This window comes from Panthera uncia, chromosome D1 (assembly GCF_023721935.1).
Source record: "Panthera uncia isolate 11264 chromosome D1, Puncia_PCG_1.0, whole genome shotgun sequence".
Lineage (NCBI taxonomy): Eukaryota > Metazoa > Chordata > Mammalia > Carnivora > Felidae > Panthera > Panthera uncia.
Genome location: NC_064808.1, coordinates 110429288 through 110453371, shown reverse-complemented (window position 1 = coordinate 110453371; position 24084 = coordinate 110429288). Strand labels below are relative to the sequence as shown.

At 38.4% G+C, this 24084-nt stretch overlaps 1 protein-coding gene across 2 annotated transcripts in view; it reads left to right on the top strand.

Annotated features, from left to right (window-relative positions):
• CEP126 (centrosomal protein 126) overlaps positions 1-24084 on the top strand; it is a 103992-nt gene that overhangs the window by 1500 nt on the left and 78408 nt on the right. For both annotated transcript variants that reach the window (XM_049614369.1, XM_049614378.1), the window contains exon 2: positions 761-880. In XM_049614369.1, the coding sequence (XP_049470326.1) occupies positions 761-880 (120 nt within the window). The remainder of the gene's footprint in view (positions 1-760; positions 881-24084) is intronic.

The following is a 24084-nucleotide window of genomic DNA, read 5'->3' as shown; positions in this document are numbered from 1 at the left end:
CTGTATGTCTGTGGAGAATTTTCTCTGAGGAAATGGTTCAGTGAGGTTTTATTAAACCATTACTATATTCTAAGCACCATGCCATGCATTGCAGTTCTAGAAATGTAGAGACAGATATTTGTAGCATGTACTCAGGAAGATGTCAAGTTCTCCAGTGGCTAGAAAATAGGAGAGGAACTGTGTGTGGTGGCCCCAGGCAGATGTGGGGAGTTAGCCAAGGAGGTGCTGGGCGGTGGTAATGGTATGAAGCGCCCGGTCTGTTCCGTCAGTGTCTTCATGTGTCTGCACATAGGATTCATGCAGGGAAACGTTGAAAATTGAAGCTGAACAAACAGACTGGATTATAAAATGCTTTATATAGTGGGTCTAGAGATAGAGAATTTATTGCAAATGTGACAGGGAGCTATAGAGAACAACAAAGAATGAGAAATCCAATCCAGCTTTGCACTTAGCTGGTTTTGTGGAGGTTCGTAATGAATGTAAAGCTATGCAGTCTCATTATCTGAATTCATAATACCTAAAAGTACAGTTTTTTCCCCAGGGAAAGTGAGATGTGTCTTCAGTTCTAATACTAATTCAGACTCCTTTTTACGTAAAACATTTGCTGGCCATATACTAACACTAATGTATACACATATTAATTGTTCCGCAAAAAATCATTGCATCATTAATATGAGGCTGTGATTACATCTATCAGATAGCACTGACACTCATCCACTGAAGACATGAGCCATTGTCCTTAACTTTGTGCTATCATTAGAGATATGAAAATCCATCTAGAGAAAAATTTGGAAGAAGAGCGCCAGATATTACTGCAGCAACAAAAAATATGTCGAAATCGAGCTCGTAAATATTTTGTGGAATCAAACCGGAGAAAAAAGTAAGTAATCATATTTTCTTCAGAATTGTAGAAAATCAAAGTCATTATAAATTAATAGTTTCTCTACTTTGTAGCATTTTATGAACTTAAGTCGTGACATTGTCTGTAAAACACTGATCAAGATTTTTGTCCCTTCATAAATTTTCTTACCGTTTTTTTGCCTAAAGCACAAAGATGTTGGTATGTTGTCTAATTCCACTGACTGTGACCATAGCAGTCTTTTCTTGTCATAGAACTTCCTATAACAGTGTCATATGACTGCAAAATGTACTGTTCTCTTTGTCTTCCGTATCATTTCATGACAAATTAAAAGATGACCAATTAGAGCCTTAGTCTCTAATGGAATGTAACTTGATTTTGTTATTCACTTCTATATAATTTTTTATATGGCTGTCTTCATTCATCCAATCAGAAAAATGGGGGAAAATATAAATAATTGTGGAAATATGATACAAAGAATATTATAAATGACTTCCATAAAAAAAAGTGCAGTTTTTTAGTGTAAACTAGAAGCCTAATAAAGTAAAAGTGTAAACCATCCAGTCACTGCTTCACATTTTTCAAGGTTTCTTTGAATTACTAGATTTTGGTTTTTTAGACAGATTGGTAATAATGTTTTTGCTACCTTGTCTATATTTCCACAATATGTCAGTAGCAGCAAATCCCTAGCGTTTATCAACTGCATCATTGGGCATGTGTTGCAAATCCCATTTGGGGAATACAAAATTGTTTACCTGTAATTTTTTTCTGGCATGGTATTTCTCTTTAGATTAACTCTTTCATTATCTGGTATAAAATTATTTAATGAAGTTTTGTTTTGTATTTGTGTCTTACTGTGGTTCCCCTACCTTTTGGCTCTGGGGACCTATAAAAGGCACGTGCCAGGTGTTCAATAAAGATGAATAGTCATATGTTGAAACAGTCATGGGCTAGATCAAATATCTAGGTTTAAATCCTCGTTCCATGAATTAGAGCAAGGTATTTAATCTCTCAGCCTCAGTTTCTTGTTTTTATGATTGGAATCAATAACATGCAACTCAAGGGATTGTTATGTAGAGCAAAAAGGTAATGTTAGAAGAGGAATAGTTGAAAACATGTGGAAAAATACGTATCACAGTGTCTGACCAGTACTGCTTCTTCCTTATTTAGTTTATTTTGTTGATTAATAATATCTGTCAATTGTGTGTTTTCTAATAATTGAGTTGCTTTGTAAAATAGCACAAAGTGACTTCCTGTTTTCTCTCATCAAATACTTTTCTCATCAAAAAAACAATTCTGATGTAGAAAGAAGAGAAATTTTGGTTTAAAATTCTAAGAGGACATTTTCCAATATAATTTAATTACGCTTTATTTTTGTTACCTTACAGTGCTGTGTAAAGACATGTAAAAATTTCCTTTTAAACACTAATCATTTCATTTTTTAAAATTTTTAAAAATTTTGTTATTTTTTTTAATGTTTATTTATTTTTGAGACAGAGACAGAGCATGAACAGGGGAGGGGCAGAGAGAGGGAGACACAGAATCTGAAACAGGCTCTAGGCTCTGAGCTGTCAGCACAGAGCCTGACGTGGGGTTCGAACCCACGAACTGTGAGATCATGACCTGAGCCAAAGTTGGACACTTAAACGACTGAGCCACCCAGGTGCCCCAAATCATTTCATTTTTTATAAAGGGGGCCAAGTTATTTGTGCACTCCTGAATTTCAAAATGTGTCTATGATAATGGCCTTTGGGGCCTTGCTGTTATCTATTTATGTTTTACTTCATGTAAGTTTATGCTGTCTGCTCCCATCATGGTCACAGTTTCTGTCTAAAAACCATTTTTTCCTACAAGCAGAGCTGTTCTCCTTCCACTCTTAGGTAAGTTATACTTTGACATTGTCAGTGCTGTGTCCCCAGTAGTATTCAAAGAAAGTGTCCGTAGCATCAATTTTTCTTTATTTATTCCCATTCATTGCTTAAAATCACACACATTTAATTTTCTTGTTATTTACTACTGCTTTCCTTTTCTATCTGCCAGTATTTTTCTTAAATGTTTTTATCACATTCTCAAGTTTTCCATTCTTTTATTCAGTATCTGTAGAACGGAGTCCCCTTTCTTTTACTCCAAGACCTCCTACCTTCTGTAGATACTGCCCCCATATGTACTGGCTATCTGTAGGCCTAATGCATAAGGCCTTCCTTATGGCATTCTGGGACTTCCCCTTTTTGCTCTTGGGATTTGGAGACACAGTTTCTTATTTCCCATAGCATCCCTTTTGTTTTGTTTTATAACAGTTTGCTGGAGCACATCCTCACATAGTTTTCTATTATGCTACTATGTAGATCAAGTAATCTTAAGATACACACACACACACACACACACACACACACACACACACACAGAAATTAACTATTTCCCACATTTTTAAAAATTTCAATTTTGGAACTATCTTTTATCTATAACTAAAAAGGCATCTATTTACTGAACAAGCATAACTGGTTGAGTACAAATGATTAAACATTATATCAGAAGAAAAAAATTTTTGTTTATTCTATTATTAAACTTTAGAAATGATGATCTGATTTAATGTGACTTCATAAGGGTAAGAAATTGAAACAGATGTTAAGAAGAGTCCAAAAGGAGCCTCAGATAGTTGTGGTTTTCTTTAAGTTTGTTTTAATTTTGTTTGGTTTGTATTTTTTTTTTAATTTATTTGTTAAACTCCAAGTTAGTGAACATACAGTGTAGTATTGATTCAGGAGTAGAACCCAGTGATTCATCACTTACATATGACACCCAGCGCTCATCCCAACAAGTGCCCTTCTTAATGCCCATCACCCATTTAGCCCATCCCCCATCCACGTCCCCTCCAGCAACCCTCAGTTTGTTCTCTGTATTTAAGTCTCTTATGGTTTGCCTCCCTCTTGTTTTTATCTTATTTTTCCTTCCCATTCTCCTATCTTCTTCTATTGTGTTTCCTAAACATATGAGTGAAATCATATGAAATTTGTCATTTGCTGACTTTGGTTCCATGGATCTGTGTGTTTATTTTTATACCAATATCATACTGTTTTGATTAGTCTAGGTTTGCAGCATAGCTTGAGATCAAGAAGTGTGATACCTCCAGCTCTGTTCTTTCTCAAGATTGTTTTGGCTCTCTGAGATCTTTTGTGGCTCCATATAAATTGTAGAATTATTCTGGTTTTATAAAATATGCCATTGGTATTTTGACAGGGATTGCATTGAATCTTTAGATTGCCTTGTGTGGTATGGACAGTCTAACAATATTAATTCTCCCAATCCATGAGCACAGAACATCTTTCTGTTTGTTTGCATCTTCTTTTTTTTTTTTTAATTATTTATTGGGGGGGGGGGAGCAAGCAAGCGAAGGGCAAAGAGAGGGGGCAGAGGATCCAAAGTGGGCTCTGCACTGACAGGCTGACAGCAGTGAGCCCTATGTGGGGCATGAAGTCACGAACCACAAGATCATGACCTGAGCTGAAGTCGGATGCTCAACCTCAACCGACTGAGCCACCCAGGGGCCCCTTATTTGCATCTTCTTAAGTTTCTTTCACCAGCGTCTTCCAGTTTTCAGTGTAGAGGTCTTCCATCTTCTTGGTTACATTTATTGCCAGATATCTTATTCTTTTTGATGGAATTATAAATGGGATTGTTTTCTTGATTCTCATTATTAGTGCATAGAAATGAAATGGATTTCTGAATATTGATTTTGTATCTGCAACTTTACTGAATTTATAGATTCATTCTAGCAGTCTTTTGGTGGATTCTTTAGGGTTTTCTGTATATATTATCATGTCATCTGCCAATAGTGACAGTTTTGTTTCTGTCTTTCCGATTTGAATGACTTTTTTTTTCCTTGCCTAATTGCCATGTCTGGGACTTCCAGTACTCTATTGAATACTAGTGCCATGAGTGAGCATCCTTGCCCATCCCATCCCTGTTCTTAGAGGATCACCATTATGATGTTAACGGTGGAATTGTCATATATGGCCTTTATTATGTTTAGGTACATTCTTTTCTACCCACTTCGTTGAGTGTTTTTATCATAAATAGATGTTGACTTTTGTCATGCTTTTTCTGCATCTATTGAGATGTTCATATAATTTTTATCTTTCATTTTGTTAATATAGTGAATCATTTTAATTGATTTGCAGATGTTGAACCAAGCTTGCATCCCTGGAATATATCCCAGTTGATTCTGGTGTATGACTTTTTTTTTTCTTTTTCTTTTTTAAAGTTAACTTATTTATTTTGAGAGAGAGAGAGAGAGAGAGAGAGAAAGACACTAGAGGGGCAGAGAGAGAATCCCAACCAGGCTTTGCACTGTCAGCGCAGAGCCCAGTGTGGGGCTTAATCTCATGAACCATTAGATCATGACTTGAGCTGAAATCAAGAGTTGGACTCTTAACCAACTGAGTCACCCAGGCGGCCGTGGTTTATGATCCTTTTAACGTACTGTTGGAATTGGTTTGCTAATATTTGTTGATTTTTACATCTGTGTTCATCAAGGATGTTGGCCTGTAATTTCCTTTTTTTGTGATGTTCTTGTGTAGTTTTGCTCTCGGGGTAATGCTGACCTTGTAGAATTTGTTTGGAAGCTTTCCTTCCTCTTCTATTTTTTGGAAGAGTGTGAGAAGTATAGGTATTAAATCTTCTTTGAATGTTTGGTAGACAATACCAGTAAAGCCATCTGGTCCTGGACTTTTGTTTTTTGGGGGATTTTTGATTACTGATTCATTCTCCTTACTAATAATTGGTCTGTTCTGATTTTCTGTTTCTTCATGATTCAGTCTTGGAAGATTGTGTGTTCCTAAGAATTTTTTCATTTCTTCTATATTTTCCAATTTGTTGATGTATAATTGCTCCTAGTAATCTGGTATGATCCTTTGTATATCTGTGATATCAGTTGTAATTTCTCCTCTTTCATTTCTGATTGTATTTGTTTGAGTCCTCTCTCTTCTGTTCTTGGTTAGTCTAGCTAAGTATTTGTTGATTTTATCTTTTCAGAGAACCAGCTCTTAGTTTCAGTGATCTTTTCTATTGTCCTTTTAGTCTCTCTGCATTTCTTTCTCCTCTGATCTTTATTATTTTCCTTCTTCTAGTTTGGGGCTTTGTTTGTTCTTTTTCTAGTTCCTGTAGGTGTAAAGTTAGATTGACATTTTTATTGTTTTTTGAGGTAGACCTGTATTGTTATGAACTTACCGCTTAGAACCGCTTTTGCTATATATAGATTTCAGTATGTCATATTTCTGTTTTCATTTGTTTCTAGATTTTTTTTTAATTTCTTCCTTGATTTCTTCTCTTACACAGCTGCTCAGTAACATATTGTTAAACTCCACATATTTATAGTTTTCCCATTTATCTTCTGGTAATGAATTTCTAGTTTTATACTATTGTGGCTAGAAAAGATGCTTGATATGATTTCAGTCTTCTTGAATTCATTGAGACTTGTTTTGTTGTCCAATGCATGATCTATTCAAGAGAATGTTTAATGGGCACTTGAGAAGAATGTGTATGCTGCAACTTTTGGATTGAATGTTCTGTGTATATTTATTAAGTCTGTGTCGTCTAATGTGTTTTTTAAGGCTGATGTTTCCATATTGATTTTTTTTTCTGAATGATCTATTGATTAATGAAAGTGGGTATTGAAGTTTCCTACTATTATTGTATTGCTTTCATTTTCTCTCTTTAGGTCTGTTAAAATTTGCTTTATATATTTTGGTGCTTGTACATTGGGTTCCTATGTATTTATAAATTATATGTTTTCTTGCTGGATTGACCCTTTTGTCATTATACAGTACCCTTTTTGCCTTAAATTACAGTCTTTGTTTTCAAGTCTCTTTTGTCTGATATGAGTATAGCTCCTCCATCTTTTCATTTTCATTTGCATGGAATATCTTTTCCATCCCTTTCTTTCAGTCCATGCATGCTTATTTCTGAAGTTAGTCTCTTGTAGGCAGCATGTAGATAGGTCTTGTTTTTCTTTTTTCTTTTTTTTTTTTTTTTAATCTCTTCAGTCACTGTCTTTTGATTGGTGAATTTAGGCCATTTACTTTTAAAATAATTATTGGTAAGTATACACTTATTGCCATTTTGCTCATTGTTTTATGGCAATTTTATTGTTCTTTCTTGTTTCTTTCTTCTCTTGTCTTTTGTGATCTGGCTTTCTGTAGTGTCATGTTTAGATTCCTTTCTTATTTTCTTTTGTGTATTTGTTATAAGTTTTTTCCTTCTGATTGCTGTCAGATTCACATAAAATATCGTATGTAAATAAGTCTGTTTTAAGTTGATAGCAACTTAATTTGAAGCATATTCCAAAACTTTACCTTTTTACAACACCCCCCCCCAGCTTTTATATTTTCAATAACACATTTTACATCTTTTTGTCCTGTTTCCTTTAATTAATTATTGTACTTTTAATAATTTTAACTACTTTTGTCTTTTAACCTTCATGCTAGCTTTATAAGTGATTGATCTACTACCTTTGTTATATATTACCTTTTCCAGTAAGGTTTTTACTTTTCTGTGTTTTCTTATTAATTAGTGCCATTTCTTTTCAGCTGAAAGAAGACCCTTTAATGCTTCTTACAGAGCTGGTTTGGTGGCGATGAACTCCTTTAACTCCAAATCTGTCCTTCAATCCTGAGTGGTAACTTCACTGTGTAGAGAATTCTTGATTGAAAGATTCTGTTTTCTTTCAGCATCTTAAATATGTCATGCCACACCCTTCTGGCCCATAATGTTTCTGCTGGAAATTCTGCTGTGAGTTTTTGGGGTTTCCCCTTGTATGTAACAAGTTGTTTTTCTCTTGCTGCTTTTAGGATTCTCTCTTTATCCTTAACTTTTATCATTTTGATTATAATATGTCTCAGTGTGGATTTCTTTGTGTTCATCTTATTTGGAACTCTCTGGGCTTCCTGGACTTAGATGTCTGATTCCTTCCCCTGATTGAAGAAGTTTTCAACCATTATTTCTCACATAATTTTTCTGGCTCTTTCCTCTGTCTTCTTCTTCTGGGATCTCTATAATGCGAACATTATTCTGCTTGATAATTGTCCCAAAGGTCCCTTAGGGTATCGTCACTGTTCTTAATTCATTTTTACATTTGCTGCTCAGTCTCTGTGAATTTCATTGCTTTGTTTTCCAACTTGCCGATTTGTTCGACCTCATTCAGGCTGCTGTTGAACCCTTCTAGTGAATTTTTCAGTTCACTTACAACTTTCTGTTCAGTTACAACTTCTGTTACAAGTTCAGTTCAGAATCTCTTATTCCTCCAGCAAACATTGCATACCTTTTTGTTTCTGTCTCTTTGTTGAGGTTCTCTCCCTGTTCATCCATTTTTCTCTGAAGTTCGGTGAACTTTATAACTATTACTTTAAACTCTTTATTAGACAGATTACTTATCACCATTTCATTTAGTTTTTTCCTTTTTTTAATTTTTTTTTTACATTTATTCATTTTTGAGAGACAGAAAGAACACAAGTGGGGGAGGGACAGAGAGAGAGGGAGACAGAGAATCTGAAGCAGGCTCGAGGCCCTGAGCTATCAGCACAGATCCTGATGTGGGGCTCAAACTCACAAACCGCGAGATCATGACCTGAGACAAAGTCGGACACTTAACCAACTGAGCCACCCAGGCGCTCCTCATTTAGTTTTTTCTGTGGTATTATCTTGTTCTTTCTTTTGGAACGTATTTGTTTTTCTCCTCCTTTTTCTTGATGCTCTGTGTTTGTTTCTATATATTTAGGTAAGACAGCCACCTCTCCCAGTCTGGAAGGGGTAACCTTATGTAAGAGATGTCTTACGAGGCTCAAAAGTGCAGTATCCTCTGGTCACCAAAGCATGGCACTCAAGGATGGTCTTCTTTGTGGGCTGTGTGCACCCTCTTACTACAGTGAGGCCATAGCTGTGCGTGCTAGTGGGCGGGGCCGGGACTCAGTCTCACTGCAGGAAGCCCCTGTGACTGCTGTCATGGGTTGGCAGGTAGGGGTGGCTCCCGACCCCAGTTGCAAAGCACATTCCTGACTGTGCAGTGCGTTGGTGGGCACAGCTCTCAAGGGCATAGGCATTGGTGCTAGCAGATTAGAGGAAGAATTCCACAAGGGTGCTCCCTGGTACTAGAATTAGGAAGGTAAACTGAGTGGCTTCTGCCATTGTCTCTTTCCCCAGGGGAAAGTCCCTGCTGTTTCCAGTCCCTCCCACAGACTTTTTAAGGTGAATGAATGGGTCTCCTTTCCCTATTGTCTGTGTGCAGTTCAGACTAGTGTTTGAGTCTGTGCCAAAGCCTGTTAGAGTGAGTTTTCTGTTCCCTATGGTTTTATAGTTTTCCTGACATAATCCCTGTTCACTGTTTTGGGGGCTCCTCTCTCCTGTGCAGGATCTAAGGTTTGGGATATGGAGTTGGAATCTCTTACTCCTCCAGCAAACATTGCATACCTTTTATATCCCTTCTGTTTGTGACCCATAGCAGCTGGGGTGTTGTTTTCCCCTAACAAGTTCATGTTTCTGCCTCCCTCTCTTACTGATGTTGCCCTTTTATCCTTTGTTGTGGAGGCTCTGTTCATTCCATTTTCAGGTCCCTTTCCATGGGAATTATTCCATACATAGTTGTAGATTTGTGTCCAGGGGAGGACATGGTTCAGGACTTGCTGTGCTGCTATCTTGGACCCAACTCAACCTCCAAATAGTTTTAAAATACTAATGTAAGCATATAGACTTAAAAGATCAGATTATCAGACAAAATTCCTATGTAACTAACTGGCAGAAAAAGAGAAAAAAGGACAGAATGGGGAAATTTTCCCAAATAAAGAGAACAAAGACTACCAGGTAATAAATGAAGGGCAAATACTTTGGAAGAGTCGCTAAAATTTGTAAGACAGATTTCTTAAATATCCTAAAGGCAGAAGAAAATTAGCTAGAGAATCATGTAATGAATTACCTGGTGAACATGAAATATGGGGTAACTGCATTATCTGTTTGGGAAAATGATGAAGTTTGAAGTTTCCCATGAAGCCGGAAATATATACCCTTAGAATAAATAAGAAGAAATTATACTTTACATAGTAAGTCATGTTTATCAAACCTCTACATGTGGATATATATCGTAAGCTAAAAAATATAAATAGATTCAAGTAGGTTTAGATATCAGTATGTGTGAATATCCATGGTTATATTATCCATAATATATTAAAAGAAAAATTCAAGGAATTTAAGACATTTACAAGTGATTTTTGAACATTTAAAAATAATCTAGAAGACAGCCATTTATTCACTAAAGTAATATTTGCTGGGAGACTTAAAGATTTCGTATACTGAAGAATAAAAAAGTAAATGCACGATTCCTGCCCTCAACTTACTAACAGTGAAGGAATAAAGCCTGGCGATGCTATGCGATGAATACTGTGACGTACTATGGAAGCACATTCACATAGTCCGGAACAAAGAACTCCTGGAAGTCTTGTTAGATGACCAGGAGTTATCCAGGCGGCCGGAGCAGGAAGGGAATTTAACTCAAAGAGGACAATATGTGGAGAGGTTTAATGTTATGGAATATAAGAGAGAAACGTTATGTGATTTACACACGGGAAAATGTGGAAGAGCATTAGGAGATGAAGCTATAGAGTGGGTAAGGAGATATTTCATAAAACCACTTGTGTGCTGATCTAAAGCAATTAAACCCTGTCCTTAGTATTCGGAGATGCTGTTGAAGGAGGAAGACCAGAGTGTCATGACTGCATTTACATTTTAGTTGATTACAGCCAAGGACTAGAGGATGAAATGAAAGCACCTGGAGACAAGAACAAAAGAACAAGTAGAGAGTTGTTACACTGACCTGGCAAGAAGGGGGGGAGGGTCACTGGGGGGGTCTCAAGTCATGGGTGGTGCATAAGGAGCGTTGTCAAAATGGGATACTTACGGATTTTGTAAACCTTAACGTTTTTAATACCAGTCTTTCTAAATTTCTGTGATCTTTTATACAAATTATGATAAATTTTTGATTTTTCCTTTATGCCCTAGGATTATTATGATAAGCATCAAATATTTCCTGTTGTATTGCTGTTTTGCCTTGAGCTGTTAACCTTTATTTAGTTTATAATGGTAGCCTGACAGGTAAGCTTGGTGAGTTTATCTATTAAAGATTTTCTCTCTATTGGCTGAAATTTCTCTTTTTTAAATTGAAGTCTTTATTTTAAGATAGTTGTAGATTCACATGCTGTTGTAAAAAAAAAAAAATAGAAATCCCATAATACCCTTTACTTAGTTTTCCCCAATGGTAACATTTTACAAAACTATAGTTCAACCTCAAAACCAGAATAATGACACTTAGGCATGCAAGATACAGAACATCGTCGCAGAGATTCCTGACGTTGCCTTTTATAGTGACACCCACTTCGCTCCCACTCCCACCCTCTGGAGATCACTAATCTGTTCTCATTTCATCTCAGGTTTTGCATTTCTAGAGCGCTCTATAAATGCCGTCATACCGTATGTAACCTTTAGTGATGGACTTTTTTCCCCCGGTGCAACACTCTGGGATCCGTCCAGGTTGTTGTGTGCACCAGCGGTTCACTGTTTTTATTGCTGAGTGTTCTCCATGATGTGGGTGGTGCACCAAAGGGGGGTTAACCTGAAGGACATCTGGGTGATTTCCAGTTTGGGTTATGACAAATAAAGCTGCTGTAAATACTCGTGTATATGTTTTGTGTGAACAGAAATTTTTATTTCTTTGGATAAATGACTGAAAGTACAATTGCTGGATCATACGGTGGTTGCATATTCGTGTTTTTAAAAAATTGCCAAACTGTTTTTCAGAGTGACTGTATCCATCACCACTGTAAGATTGATCAGTGTTTCACATCCTCACCAGCTGGCACCGGTGTTGTTAATAGTTTTTATTTTATCCATTTTTATGGGTGTGTAGTAATAGCTCATTGTATTAATTTTCATTTCCCTAATGGCTAATGATGACAATATCTTTTCATGTGCGTGTTTGCTATCTATCCTCTTTAATGAAGTTTCTCTTAATGTCTTTTGTACATTTTCTAATTAGATTACTTGCTGTTTTACTGTTGAATGTCAGAGAACTGTATACATTCTAGATACTTTGTCAGGCATGTGCTCCTCTGGAGCTTAGCTTTTCATCTTAGTTGGGTCCTTCCCAGAGCACAAGTTATTATTTCTACGAAGTCCAGTTTATCCACTTTTCTTTTTATAGATTGTGCTTTGATGTCAAGTCTAAGAACTCTGTGCTTAATGACCTAGATCCTAAAAATTTTCTCTTTTTCCGGGGCGCCTGGGTGGCGCAGTCGGTTAAGCGTCCGACTTCAGCCAGGTCACGATCTCGCGGTCCGTGAGTTCGAGCCCCGCGTCAGGCTCTGGGCTGATGGCTCGGAGCCTGGAGCCTGTTTCCGATTCTGTGTCTCCCTCTCTCTCTGCCCCTCCCCCGTTCATGCTCTGTCTCTCTCTGTCCCAAAAATAAATAAAAAACGTTGAAAAAAAATTTTCTCTTTTTCCTAAACGCTTCTATTTTAATGTTTTATAGTTAAGTCCATGATTCATTTAAAAAAAAATTTTTTTAAGTTTATTTATTTTGAGAGAAAGAGAGAGGAGAGAATCCCAAGCAGGCCCATGCAATCAGCACAGAGCCCGACACAGGGCTAGAACCCACAAACCATGAGATCATGACCTGAGCCAAAATCAAGAATCAGACACTTAACCAAATGAGCCACCCAGGCACCCTCCCCCCATGATTCATTTTGAGTTAACTTTTGTATAAGGTGTGAGACTTAGGACCCCCTCATCAGAATTCAGTTGAGCGTATTCGTGTGGGTCTATATGTGGGTTCTCTCTTCTGTTAATCTCTTTTGTTAAACTTCCACCAATACTTCAGTTTTTATTGTGATTATGTAGCTATATAATATGTAGTTATATAATTATTCTTGTGTAATAAGGTAGGTCTTCAAATCACATAGACTGATTCCTCCCACTTGATTCTTTCTCAGAATTATTTTAGGTATTCTAATTCCTTTGCCTTTATATATAAAATTTAGAATAATCTTATCTGTATCTGCAAAAAACATTGATGAGTTTTTTAATAAGAATTGCATTATGCCTTTACATCTATGTGGTGTGGAGAGAACTGACATCTTTTCTTTAATCAATCTGAGTTTTTTATTTCAGTTATTGTATTTTTCAGTTCTAAAATTTTCAATTGGTTCTTCATAGTGATTCTGTAACCATCTATTCTTGAGGCTATTTTTTCATTTGCAAACATGTTCATAATTGCTGATTGAGCACTTTTATCAATCATGGCTTCTGTAAAATCTTTGTCAGATAATTCTGACATCTCTGTCATTTTGGTGTTGATATCTGTTGTCTTTTTTCACTCAGTTTGAGATCTTCCTGGTTCTTGGAATAAGTGGTTTTCTATTAAAACCTGGACATTTTTGTATTATGTTATGAGACTCTGGAACTTCCTGAAGTGTCACCTTTAGCTGGCTCTGGCACCATACCAGCTGGGGAAGACTATGGGGGTGGACGTTGCCTCATTACTGACAGATGGAGGTGGCGGTCTAGTTCACCCCTCGGTCTCTGTGGACACCAGGTTAGGGGAGGGGCCCCTTATTACTTCAGGGGGCGTGGGCATTTCCATTGACACCGCAGTGTGTGTGGCCTCATTACTGCTAGATGTTGATGGAGAAAGTCTTCCTCAGACACTACCCAGTTGGGCAGAGATGGGCAGAGACTCATCCTGCCAGACTCCGGACCTCTTTTCTGCTGATACCAGGTGATGAGGAGGACCTCATTAGCACCAGGTAGGGATGAAAGCCCGGCGTTCAGTTCAGCTTCTCTGACGTTATTCCAGCAGGAGGGCTGGGGGTGCCCTGTTACTGCCTGGCAAGCGTGGAAATCCAGGCCCCCCAGCAGCCTTTGCTGGCAAGGGTGGGAGCAGAGCCACAGTGTTTCTTCGGTGGTATTTGGATAGAGTGGTGGGCTGTTGAATAAAAGTTTTCTGTCTTGCTGGGTTGGCTTTTCCTCTCCTGGGGCTAGAGAGCGCAAGCTTCGTTTGGCTAGTTTATTTGTTTATTTTGTCTAAACCTGTTGACATATACACACTGCCTGATTCTTCCACTCCAAGTATGAGATATTTGAAGCCAAGAGAAAAACCATCGTGTTGTTCCTCAGGTCCCGGGGTCCATGGTTGCTCTGCTTCCTTCTTTCCACCGTTTGCTTTTTTATTCTTTTTTTAAATATATGTAATGTCTAGGATTTTTATTTGTACTTAGTGAGAGAAATGGCAAGAAGTATGTGTACTTCCATCTTACCTGAAGCAGAATTTGTTTCTTTTTGATGTTAGTATTTCTCTTTTAAAACTAACCCCTTAGCCTTGCTTCTTTTATATTTCTAACACATTATGACCTAGTAAATAGAAGATTTTCATTAGAACTGAATCTGAGATAAGAATATATGTGAATAAGGACCTAGGAGACTCTCTAATGATTAAAACTTATGAACTTTAGTTAATTGATATTGGCACGGTTTTTCTGGCTGACATCTCAGTCTTTGAAAGAAGTGCGGTGCTGTTATGGTTTCCTTTTGCAGTCCGTGTGTTACTAGTCATGTGTGGGAAATCAGAGTATAGATCTTTGTTGTTTGGGTGTTTTTTCCTGCACTGGTGTCTTCATGGCTGTTTGAAACTTTCCATTTATTTTCTTTTCCAGTCAAGGGAAAGTCAATCAGTTGGAAATATGATTTTTCAATACAGGTTTCTGGGGTCTCAAATAATTTTAAGTGTTAACAAGTAAAGGATTAACTGTGACACGTGTTTCTTTGACAAGCAGCGAAATGTGACAGTATATTCTTGTATTTAGTGTTATTTCTTATAAGCTATTGGCATTATCATGTATTTAAAATCTTATGCTTTATTCCTGAAAACTACTCTTTCTCCAGTTATAGTTTTTTAATTGGAGTGCTGTTTTGTTCTATTTTTAAATTTGATTTCTAATTATTTCAAAATACAGTTTTTAAACTTTTAAACTAAAAAAAAAAATGATCATATCTCTAGAATATTGTACCTATTTAAATCTTAAATACAGTTCCATCCAGAAAAAAATACATTACAAAAGGCCAGCTTTCCAGTTCTGCCTGTGTCTCCTGTGACCTCAGGTGCTCTTAATACTATGCTTAGGTTCTCTTGTTAAAGTTGTTGCCATGACGGTTATTTCTTCACTTTTTAAGAATATTTCCAGCAGAAGAAAATAATACTCCATAGTTGTAGATTCCTGGAAAAACAGAACAATCTGACATGCGACCATCATGTGATGCAGGGCTCACATTGAGCCAAGGTGGTCTACATGTTTCATGAGGCAGAACTGTACACGTTAAATAGACCCTTCAAAATTTGCTGAAATGCATTATTCTAGTAGCCAAGATAGGAAAATAATCTAAATGTCCATCAGCTGGCGAATATACAAAGAAAATGTGAGAGATACAAACACCATGGAATATTATTTCAGTCTTAAAAAGAGGAGGATACCCTGCCATTTGTGACAACATGAATGAACCTGGAGGACATTATGCTAAGTGGAATGAGTCAGACACAGACAAAGACCGCATGATCTCACTTATATGTGGAATCCAAAAAAGGTTGAACTGCAGAGAGGGGTGGGGGAAAAGGAGAGCTATTGATCAAAAAGAACAAACTTTGAGCTGTGAATAAGTTCTAGAAATCTCATGTACAGCATGGTGACTGTAATTAATAGTGTATGGTATAGTTGAAATTTGCTAAATGAGTACACCTCCAGTTTGCTCATCAGCAAAAAGCAAAAGATAACTATAGGAGGAGAGGGATATGTCCACAGCTTTGGTTTGGACAATCATTTCACAGTGTTTACACATATAGACATTATATTGTACACCTTCAATATATACAGTTTGTGGTTTTCTTTTCTTTTTTTTTTTTAGTGTTTATTTTTTTGAGAGAGAGACAGAGCATGAGCAGGGGAGGGGCAGAGAGAGAGGGAGACACAGAATCTGAAGCAGGCTCTAGGCCCTGAGCTGTCAGCACAGAGCCTGATATGGGGCTCGCACTCATGAGCTGTGAGATCATGACCTGCGCTGAAGTCAGATGCTTAACTGACTGAGCCACCCAGGTGCCCCAGTTTATGTTTTCCAAGCACAAATCAGTAAATGAATTTTTTTAAGTTGCTAAGACAGGCCATGTTTCTTCCGTGAAAAAGGCTAACACCAAGGGGTTGCACTGAATGTGTAGGTTTTGTGAGCAGTATCAACATTTTAACCATGTTTGTTCTTCCAATCCATGAGCATGGAATGTTTTTCCATTTTTTGTGTCTTCAATTTTGTTCACAAGCTTTGTGTAGTTTTCAGCATAGTTTTCAGCATGTAGATCTTTTATCTCTTTGGTTAGCTTTATTCCTAGGTATTTTAGGGTTTTTGGTGCAATTGTAAATGGGATTGATTCCTTGATTTCTCTGCTGTTTCATTATTGGTGTATAGATATGCAACTGATTTCTGTACAGTGATTTTATATCCTGTGACTTTGCTGAATTCATGTATCAGTTCTAGCAGATTTTTCGTGGAGTCTTTTAGGTTTTCCATGTCGAGTATCATATCATCTGCCAATAGTGAAAGTTTGACTTCTTCCTTGCCAATTTGTATGCCTTTTATTTCTTTTAGTTATCTTATTGCTGAAGCTAGGACTTCCAGAACTATGCTGAATAACAGTGGTAAGAGTGGACATCCCTGTCATGTTCCTGACCTTAGGGGGAAAGCTCTCTGTTTCCTCAACGTGTATGGAAATAGAGTATATTATGCTAAGTGACATAAGTCATTCAGGATAAATATCATATGATTTCACTCATGTGGAATTTAAGAAACACAACAGATGAACATAGGGGAAGGGAAGCAAAAATAAGATAAAAGCAGAGAGGGGCAAACTATAAGAGACTCTTAAATACAGAGAACAAACTGAGGGTTGCTAGAGGGAGGTGGGTGGGGGATGGGCTAAATGAATGATCAGCCTTAAGGAGGGCACTTGTCGGGATGGGCACTGGGTGTCATATGTAAGTGATGAATCAATGGGTTCTCGTGAAACCAATACTACAGTGTACGTTAACTAACTTGGAGTTAAATAAATAAATTGAAAAGACATAAAAAGTGATGATTACCTTAAAAAAAGACTGATTCCATGGTTAATGGGAAGCAGCACCATGCTCTTCCAGCTCTGCCTTCTACAGTGGCAGGAGCAGGTGTCTTGTTTTTATCACAAGCCCCATCTGTTCCCAGAGTACTTACCACAATGCCTGGCACATAACTGCATGAAGAGGAGTCGGTGATGAGGGAAAGAACTACATCAGTCACCTCTATGATTGCTTATTAAAACTTTCTGTAGGGGCGCCTGGGTGGCTTGGTCGGTTAAGTGTCCGACTTCGGCTCAGGTCATGATCTCGCGGCCCGTGAGTTCGAGCCCCGCGTCGGGCTCTGTGCTGACCGCTCAGAGCCCGGAGCCTGTTTCAGATTCTGTGTCTCCCTCTCTCTCTGCCCCTCCCCCGTTCATGCTCTGTCTCTCTCTGTCTCAAAAATAAATAAACGTTAAAAAAAATTTTTTTTAAAAAAATAAAACTTTCTGTCTACGGACTTCAAGCTGTATTATAAAGCTGTAATCATCAAGACAGTATGGTACTGGCACAAGAACAGACACTCAGATCAATGGAACAGAATAGAGAACGCAGAAATGGACCCACAAACATATGGCCAACTAACTTTGACAAAGCAGGAAAGAATATTCAATGGAATAAAGACAGTCTCTTCAGCAAGTGGTGCTGGGAAAACTGGACAGCGACATGCAGAAGAATGAGCCTGGACCATTTTCTTACACCATACACAAAAAGAAACTCAAAATGGATGAAAGACCTAAGTGAGACAGGAGGTCATCAAAATCCTCGAGGAGAAAGCAGGCAAAAATCTCTTTGACCTTGGCCACAGCAACTTCTTAACACGTCTCCAGAGGCAAAGGAAACAAAAGCAAAAATGAACTACTGGGACCTCATCAAAATAAAAAGCTTCTGCACAGCCAAGGAAAAATCAGCAAAACTAAAAGGCAACCGACAGAATGAGAGGAGATATTTGCAAGTGCCATCTCAGATAAAGGGTTAGTATCCAAAATCTGTAAAGAACTGATCAAATTCAACACCCAAAAAACAAATAATCCAGTGAACAAATGGGCAAAAGACCTGAATAGACACTTCTCCAAAGAAGACATCCAGATGGCAAACCAACATATGAAAAAATGCTCATCATCACTCATCATCAGGGAAATACAAATCAAAACCACAATGAAATACCACCTCACACCTGTCAGAATGGCTATCCTTAACAACTCAAGCAACAACAGATGTTGGCGAACATGCAGAGAAAGAATCTCTCTTGCTCTGCTGGTGGGAATGCAAACTGGTGCCACTCTGGAAAACAGTATGGAGGTTCCTCAGAAGATTAAAAGTAAAACTACCCTACGACCCAGCAATTGCACTACTAGGTATTTATCCAAGGGTATTTATCCCTGTTTCAAAGGGGCACATGCACCCCAATGTTTATAGCAGCACTATCAACAATAGCCAAAGTATGGAAAGAGCCCAAATGTCCATCGATGGATAAAGAAGATGTGGTGTAAATATATACAATGGAGTGTTACTTGGCAATCAAAAAGAATGAAATCTTGCCATTTGCAACTACTTGGATGGAACTAGAGGGTATTATGCTAAGCGAAATTAGAGAAAGACAAATATCATGACTTCACTCATATAAGGACTTTAAGATACGAAACAGATGGACATAAGGGAAGGGAAGCAAAAAAAAAAAAAAAAAAAAAAAAAAAAACAGGGAGGGAGACAAAAACATAAGAGACTCTTAAATATGGAGAACAAACAGAGGGTTACTGGAGGGATTTTGGGCGGGGGGATGGGCTAAATGGGTAAGGGGCATTAAGGAATCTACTCCTGAAATCATTGTTGCACTATATGCTAACTAACTTGGATGTAAATTGAAAAAATAAATAAAAATTTAAAAACAAAACTTTTTGTTGAGCCCATCACTGAGTTCAGGAGTAGAAACTTCTGTCCTTGATCACATTCCATCCCTTGTTTAATTTTATTCAGTCTGGAACACACATTATTTCCTATGGTCCTAGAAAGTACTGTGTGAAATTATTATTACTTTGTATATGCATTTGAGCCCAGAGAACAGTATTAAATACTAGTGGTAACTTGCTATCAGAATTGCTCCCTGATTATAGCAAAAAAAAAGCATCACCTGTTAGCTTTAGAAATTCATCGTTCCTCACTGCCAAACTTGCCTGAACTGATATTATTGTCTTATTTTCTCTTTCTTCCAATTTACTGTTTTGGCATGCTCTTCCTTCTACTTAGAGCACTTTTCTCCACTCACTTCTTTTCATGACTGGCCGTATTCTGAATTTTTAGCTTAAATGTTATGTTTCCAGAGAAATATTCCCTCTTTCACCTCATTTAAAGTGAGTTCCCTTAGGGGCACCTGGGTGGTTCAGTCAGTTAAGCATCCGACTTCGGCTCAGGTCATGATCTCATGGTTCGTGAGTTCAAGCCCTGCGAGCCCCACTGTGCTGACAACTCAAAGCCTGGAGCCTGCTTTGGATTCTGTGTCTCCCTCTCTCTCTTTGCCCCTCCCCCATTCATGCTCTGTCTGTCTGTCTCTCTCTCTCTCTCTCAAAAATAAACATTAAAAAAAACTAAAAATAAAATAAGTTCTCTGTCTTGGACTAGAGTTTCTTTACTTCACAGCACTTATGACAATCAGTAATTCTTTGTATACTTGCTTTTGTTAGCTTGCTTCATTAGATTATAAATAACTGCATAGAGACACCTGGGTGGCTCACTCTGTTGAGAGTCCAGCTCTTGATTCGGCTTAGGTCATGATCCCAGAGTTGTGGCATCGAGCCCTGCATCAGGCTCCATGCTGAGTGGGGAGCCTGCTTAAGATTCTCTCTCCCTCTCTTTTTCTCTCCCTCTGCATCTCTCCACCACTCATGTGCTTTCACTGTTTAAAATTTAAAAAAAAAAACTGCACAGATCACATCTATTTTTGCTTACCGTTATATTCCCAGCAGATAAATTATTAAATCAAAATAATAAATAACCGCTTTTAGAAGTGCTCTGATTATATTTGAAGCTGACATATGAACAAGCATTCATTCAGCAATTATGTATTAAACATCTTTCAGGTTCAAGGCTTGGTGTTAGGCACCAAAATTCCAGAAATTAAAATTTCAGTCCCCACACTCAATAAACTTAGCATCTGATGGGGAAGATAGTTAAAATACAATTAATTCTTTTATTCAGCAATTCTATGTAGTTCCTATTATGTTTCAAGCACTATGTTATGTGCTGACACATTATCTGTCTTGTGATACTTAAAGTCTAATAAGCAATACAGAAAAGTAAACAGATAATTACAATTTAGTAAGATAAACACTATGGTAAGTTAAGCTTAGGATTCCATGGGAAGGCAAAGTTGTGTATGTGTCGATGTTGAGAATAGAGGTGCCTTGAGAAAAGTTATAGAAAGTCTGTTATATGGTCTCTAGGAAAGTGATTAAAAACCAGGAAGAGTCAGACTGCCTAGCTTAGACTCCCTGTTTGTTCTATTTAGTGATTATGTGACCTTGAAAAAATTACTTACCCTTTCTAAGACTCATTTCTTTCATTTGTAAAATATTCAACTCCCAGAATTGTGGGCTAAAGCAAGACCGTACACATGAAATTCTGATGCACTGCCCGGCCGTGATAAATGAGTGGTGTCCTATTCCCTTTTCACAGTCCATCTTATGTGCAGTGATGAACTTTGCTTTGCCAGAAGCCTTCTCCCAAACTTACTTTCTACATCAGTCCCTACAATCCTGATTGTATCCCCTGTCCCAAAGACAAAAGTCAGTTACATAAGCAATTACCCATAAGTATAGTCGGTGCCTTTTGGAAGAGAGCAGACATGGGAATGTTTAACCAAAAGGAAAAGTAAGACAAAGGAGTTGAAGACATGTGATTGTATTAGAAATTTGTTAGAACTCAAATTGAGGTAAATATGGATACAAGTAATTTTTAGGTATGGAACAAATTCTCTGCTTACAGCTTCTATTTTTGTTTATGATAAAGAATGTGGGAGGGAAGGAGTAGGTGATATTGTGGGAAGTGTGTTAAGACACTATAGTAGAGACTTGATAGACACACAGGATGAGGCCTGAAGAGTCACTATTGCTTTTCATTGTCTCTTCTAACCATTGCACTTTTCTTTAAAATCCCTTAGCTCTTTTATTTTTTTAACTTTTTTTAAGTTTATTTATTTTGAGAGACAGTGTGCACATGCACTTGCACATGAGTAGGGGAGGAACAGAGAAGGAGAGAGAATCCCAAGCAGGCTCCACACTGCCAGCGCAGAGCCCTGCGCGGGGCTCTGTCTCGCTAAGGGTGAGATCATGACCTGAGCCAAAATCAAGTCAGACACTTAACTGACGGAGCCACCCAGGCACCCTTTTTTTTAACTGGAATAGAGTCGACATATATTGTTACATTAGTTTTAGGTGTACAATGTGATTGGCCCTCTCTGTACCTTATGCTCCCCATAAGTGTATCTATCCCCATACAACACCGTCACAATATCATTGACTGTGTTCCCTATGCTGTGCCTTTCATCCCCCTGAATCTCCCACTCCCCTCCACCCATTTTGCCCCTTCCCCCATGCCTCTCCCCTCTGGCATACACCAGTTTTTTCTACTTGTGGATCTGTTTCTACTTTGTTTCTTTTGCTTTTTAGATCTTCTAGGTGAAATCTTATGGTATTTGTCTTTGTCTGTCTGACTTACTTCACTGAACATAATGCCCTCTAGGTCCATCTGTGTTGTCTCATATGGCAAGATCTCATTCCCTTTTATGGTTAAGTAATATCCCAGTGTGTGTGTGTGTGTGTGTGTGTGTGTGTACATATGTATATATTTACATCTTTTTTATTCCTCTATTGATGGACACTTAGATTGCTTCCATATCTTGACAATTGTAAATAATCCTGCAATAAGCATAGGGGTGCATATATCGTTTTGAATTCATGTTTTGTTTTCTTTGAGTAAAAACCCAATAATGGGATTACTGGATCATGTGATATTTCTCTTTTTAGTTTTTTGAGGAGCCTTCCTACTGTTTTCCACAGTGGCTCTACCAGTTTGCATTTCTCCAACAGTGCACATGAGTTCCTTTTTCTCCACATCCTCAACAATACTTATTATTTCTTACCTTTCTAATAACAGCCATTCCGGTAGATGTGAGGTGATACCTCACTTGGTTTTGATTTTCATTACCCTGATGATGAGTGACAGCCATCTTTTCATGTACCTATTGGCCATCTGTGTATCTTCTTTGGGAAAATGTGTATTCAGGTCCTCTAACCATCTTTAATGGGATTATTCGGTTTTCTGGTGTTGAGTGGTATAAATTTTTTTATTTATATTAGATATTAAGCCCTTATCAGATATATCATTTTGCAAATGTCTTCTTCCATTGCCTTTTCATTCTGTCAGTGGTTTTCTTTGCTGTGCGAAAGATTTTTATTTTGGGGTAGTCCCAATAGTTCATTTTTGCTTTTGTTTTTCTTGCCTGAGGACATCTATGGTTGATGTCCAAGAGATTATTTGGATATCTTTTGTTTTCTTCTAGGAGTTTCATGGTTTGGAGTCTGACATTTAGGTTTTTAAATCATTTAGGGTTTATTTTTGCGTATGGTGTAAGAAAGTGGTCTAGGTTCATTCTTCTGCATGTCACTGTCCAGATTTGTACCAGATCGTTTGTTCTTGGAGAAGTGAGAAGCCTCCTTAAGATCCCTGGCCCTCCAGCAAATTTCTGGGGTTAGTAACTAAATCTTCTTCCTGTGTGCTCCAGGCACTTTGCGAACTGCTGTTTCTATGCCTTAGCTCAAAAGCTCACAGCGGTGGTTTGTTAGCTGTCTCTTTAAGGGCAGGGACTCCGTTTCCTGTAGCCCTCACCCTCTCCCTCTCCCGGAGCCAAGCTCACAGATTTTAAAGTACCCAGAGTTAAGCCTATGATTGTAAAATCTCAAGAAGTTTGGCTCCACTGGCTTTCAGAGCCAAATGTTCTAGGGATCTGTCCTCCCGGTGCAGGGCCCCTGTGTCTGGGGAGCCTGGTGGGGGGTCCAGTTCCATGCCTTCTTCATGCCTGTGGTGACCCTCCCGTTCGTTCGTGGTTAATCTCACTGGAAGTTTGGTTCCTGGCCACATCTCCACCCTCCCATCCATCTTGATGTGGCCTCCCCTCTACTGTTAACTGTGGAGAGACTGGCCACTCTTTGGGTTGTTTTCGGGGTTTGCCGACCCATGTGGCTTTTACCAAGGTGTATCTGTTGGGTGTGGTGAGTTTCGGGTCCTCCTGCCCCACTGCCCTCCCAGGCGCCCACATTGACTCTTGTTACAAGGCTCCTCCCGGGTGGCCGGGTGGCCACAGCAGGACAGAGCTGTGTCTTCCACTGCACTGATGTCACACTGTGCTCCTCCCGCTGCTGAAGCCATGCTGGCCACGGCCCACTCTGAGCCCTTGAATGAAAATGTGTCTTCCTCAGCTGGGGATGGGGAGGTATGTCTGTCCTCCCAGAGCACTTGAGGTCTCCAGTCCTTGGAGCTACACCCATAGCTCAGCACCAATCACATGTCCTTGACACTGTTGGGAGAGGGGGATGGGTATCCACCCCTGATAAAACCTCCCTGCCCCTCCGCCCCCCCCCGCCCCCCCCCCCAACCCCGTGAAAGAACTGGTCCCACAGCACAAAGGGGAGGCAGCAGACCCTTGGTCCTCAATCCTCTTCCTCCCCATGGAGACCCTCCCATGTCTTTTCACTGGAGCATTTAGACCATTTACATTTAAAGTAATTATTGATAGATATGTACTTATTGCCATCTGGTTCATAGTTTTCTGGTTGTTTTTATACTTCTCTGTCCCTTTCTTCTTTTGCTTTCTTTCCTTGTAATTCATGACTTTATTTAGTGTTAGACTTGGCTTTCTTTCTCTTTCCTTTTTGTATCTATTATAGTTTTTTGCTTTGTGCTTATCATGAGACTCATATATTATATCCTAAGAATATAGCATCACATTCT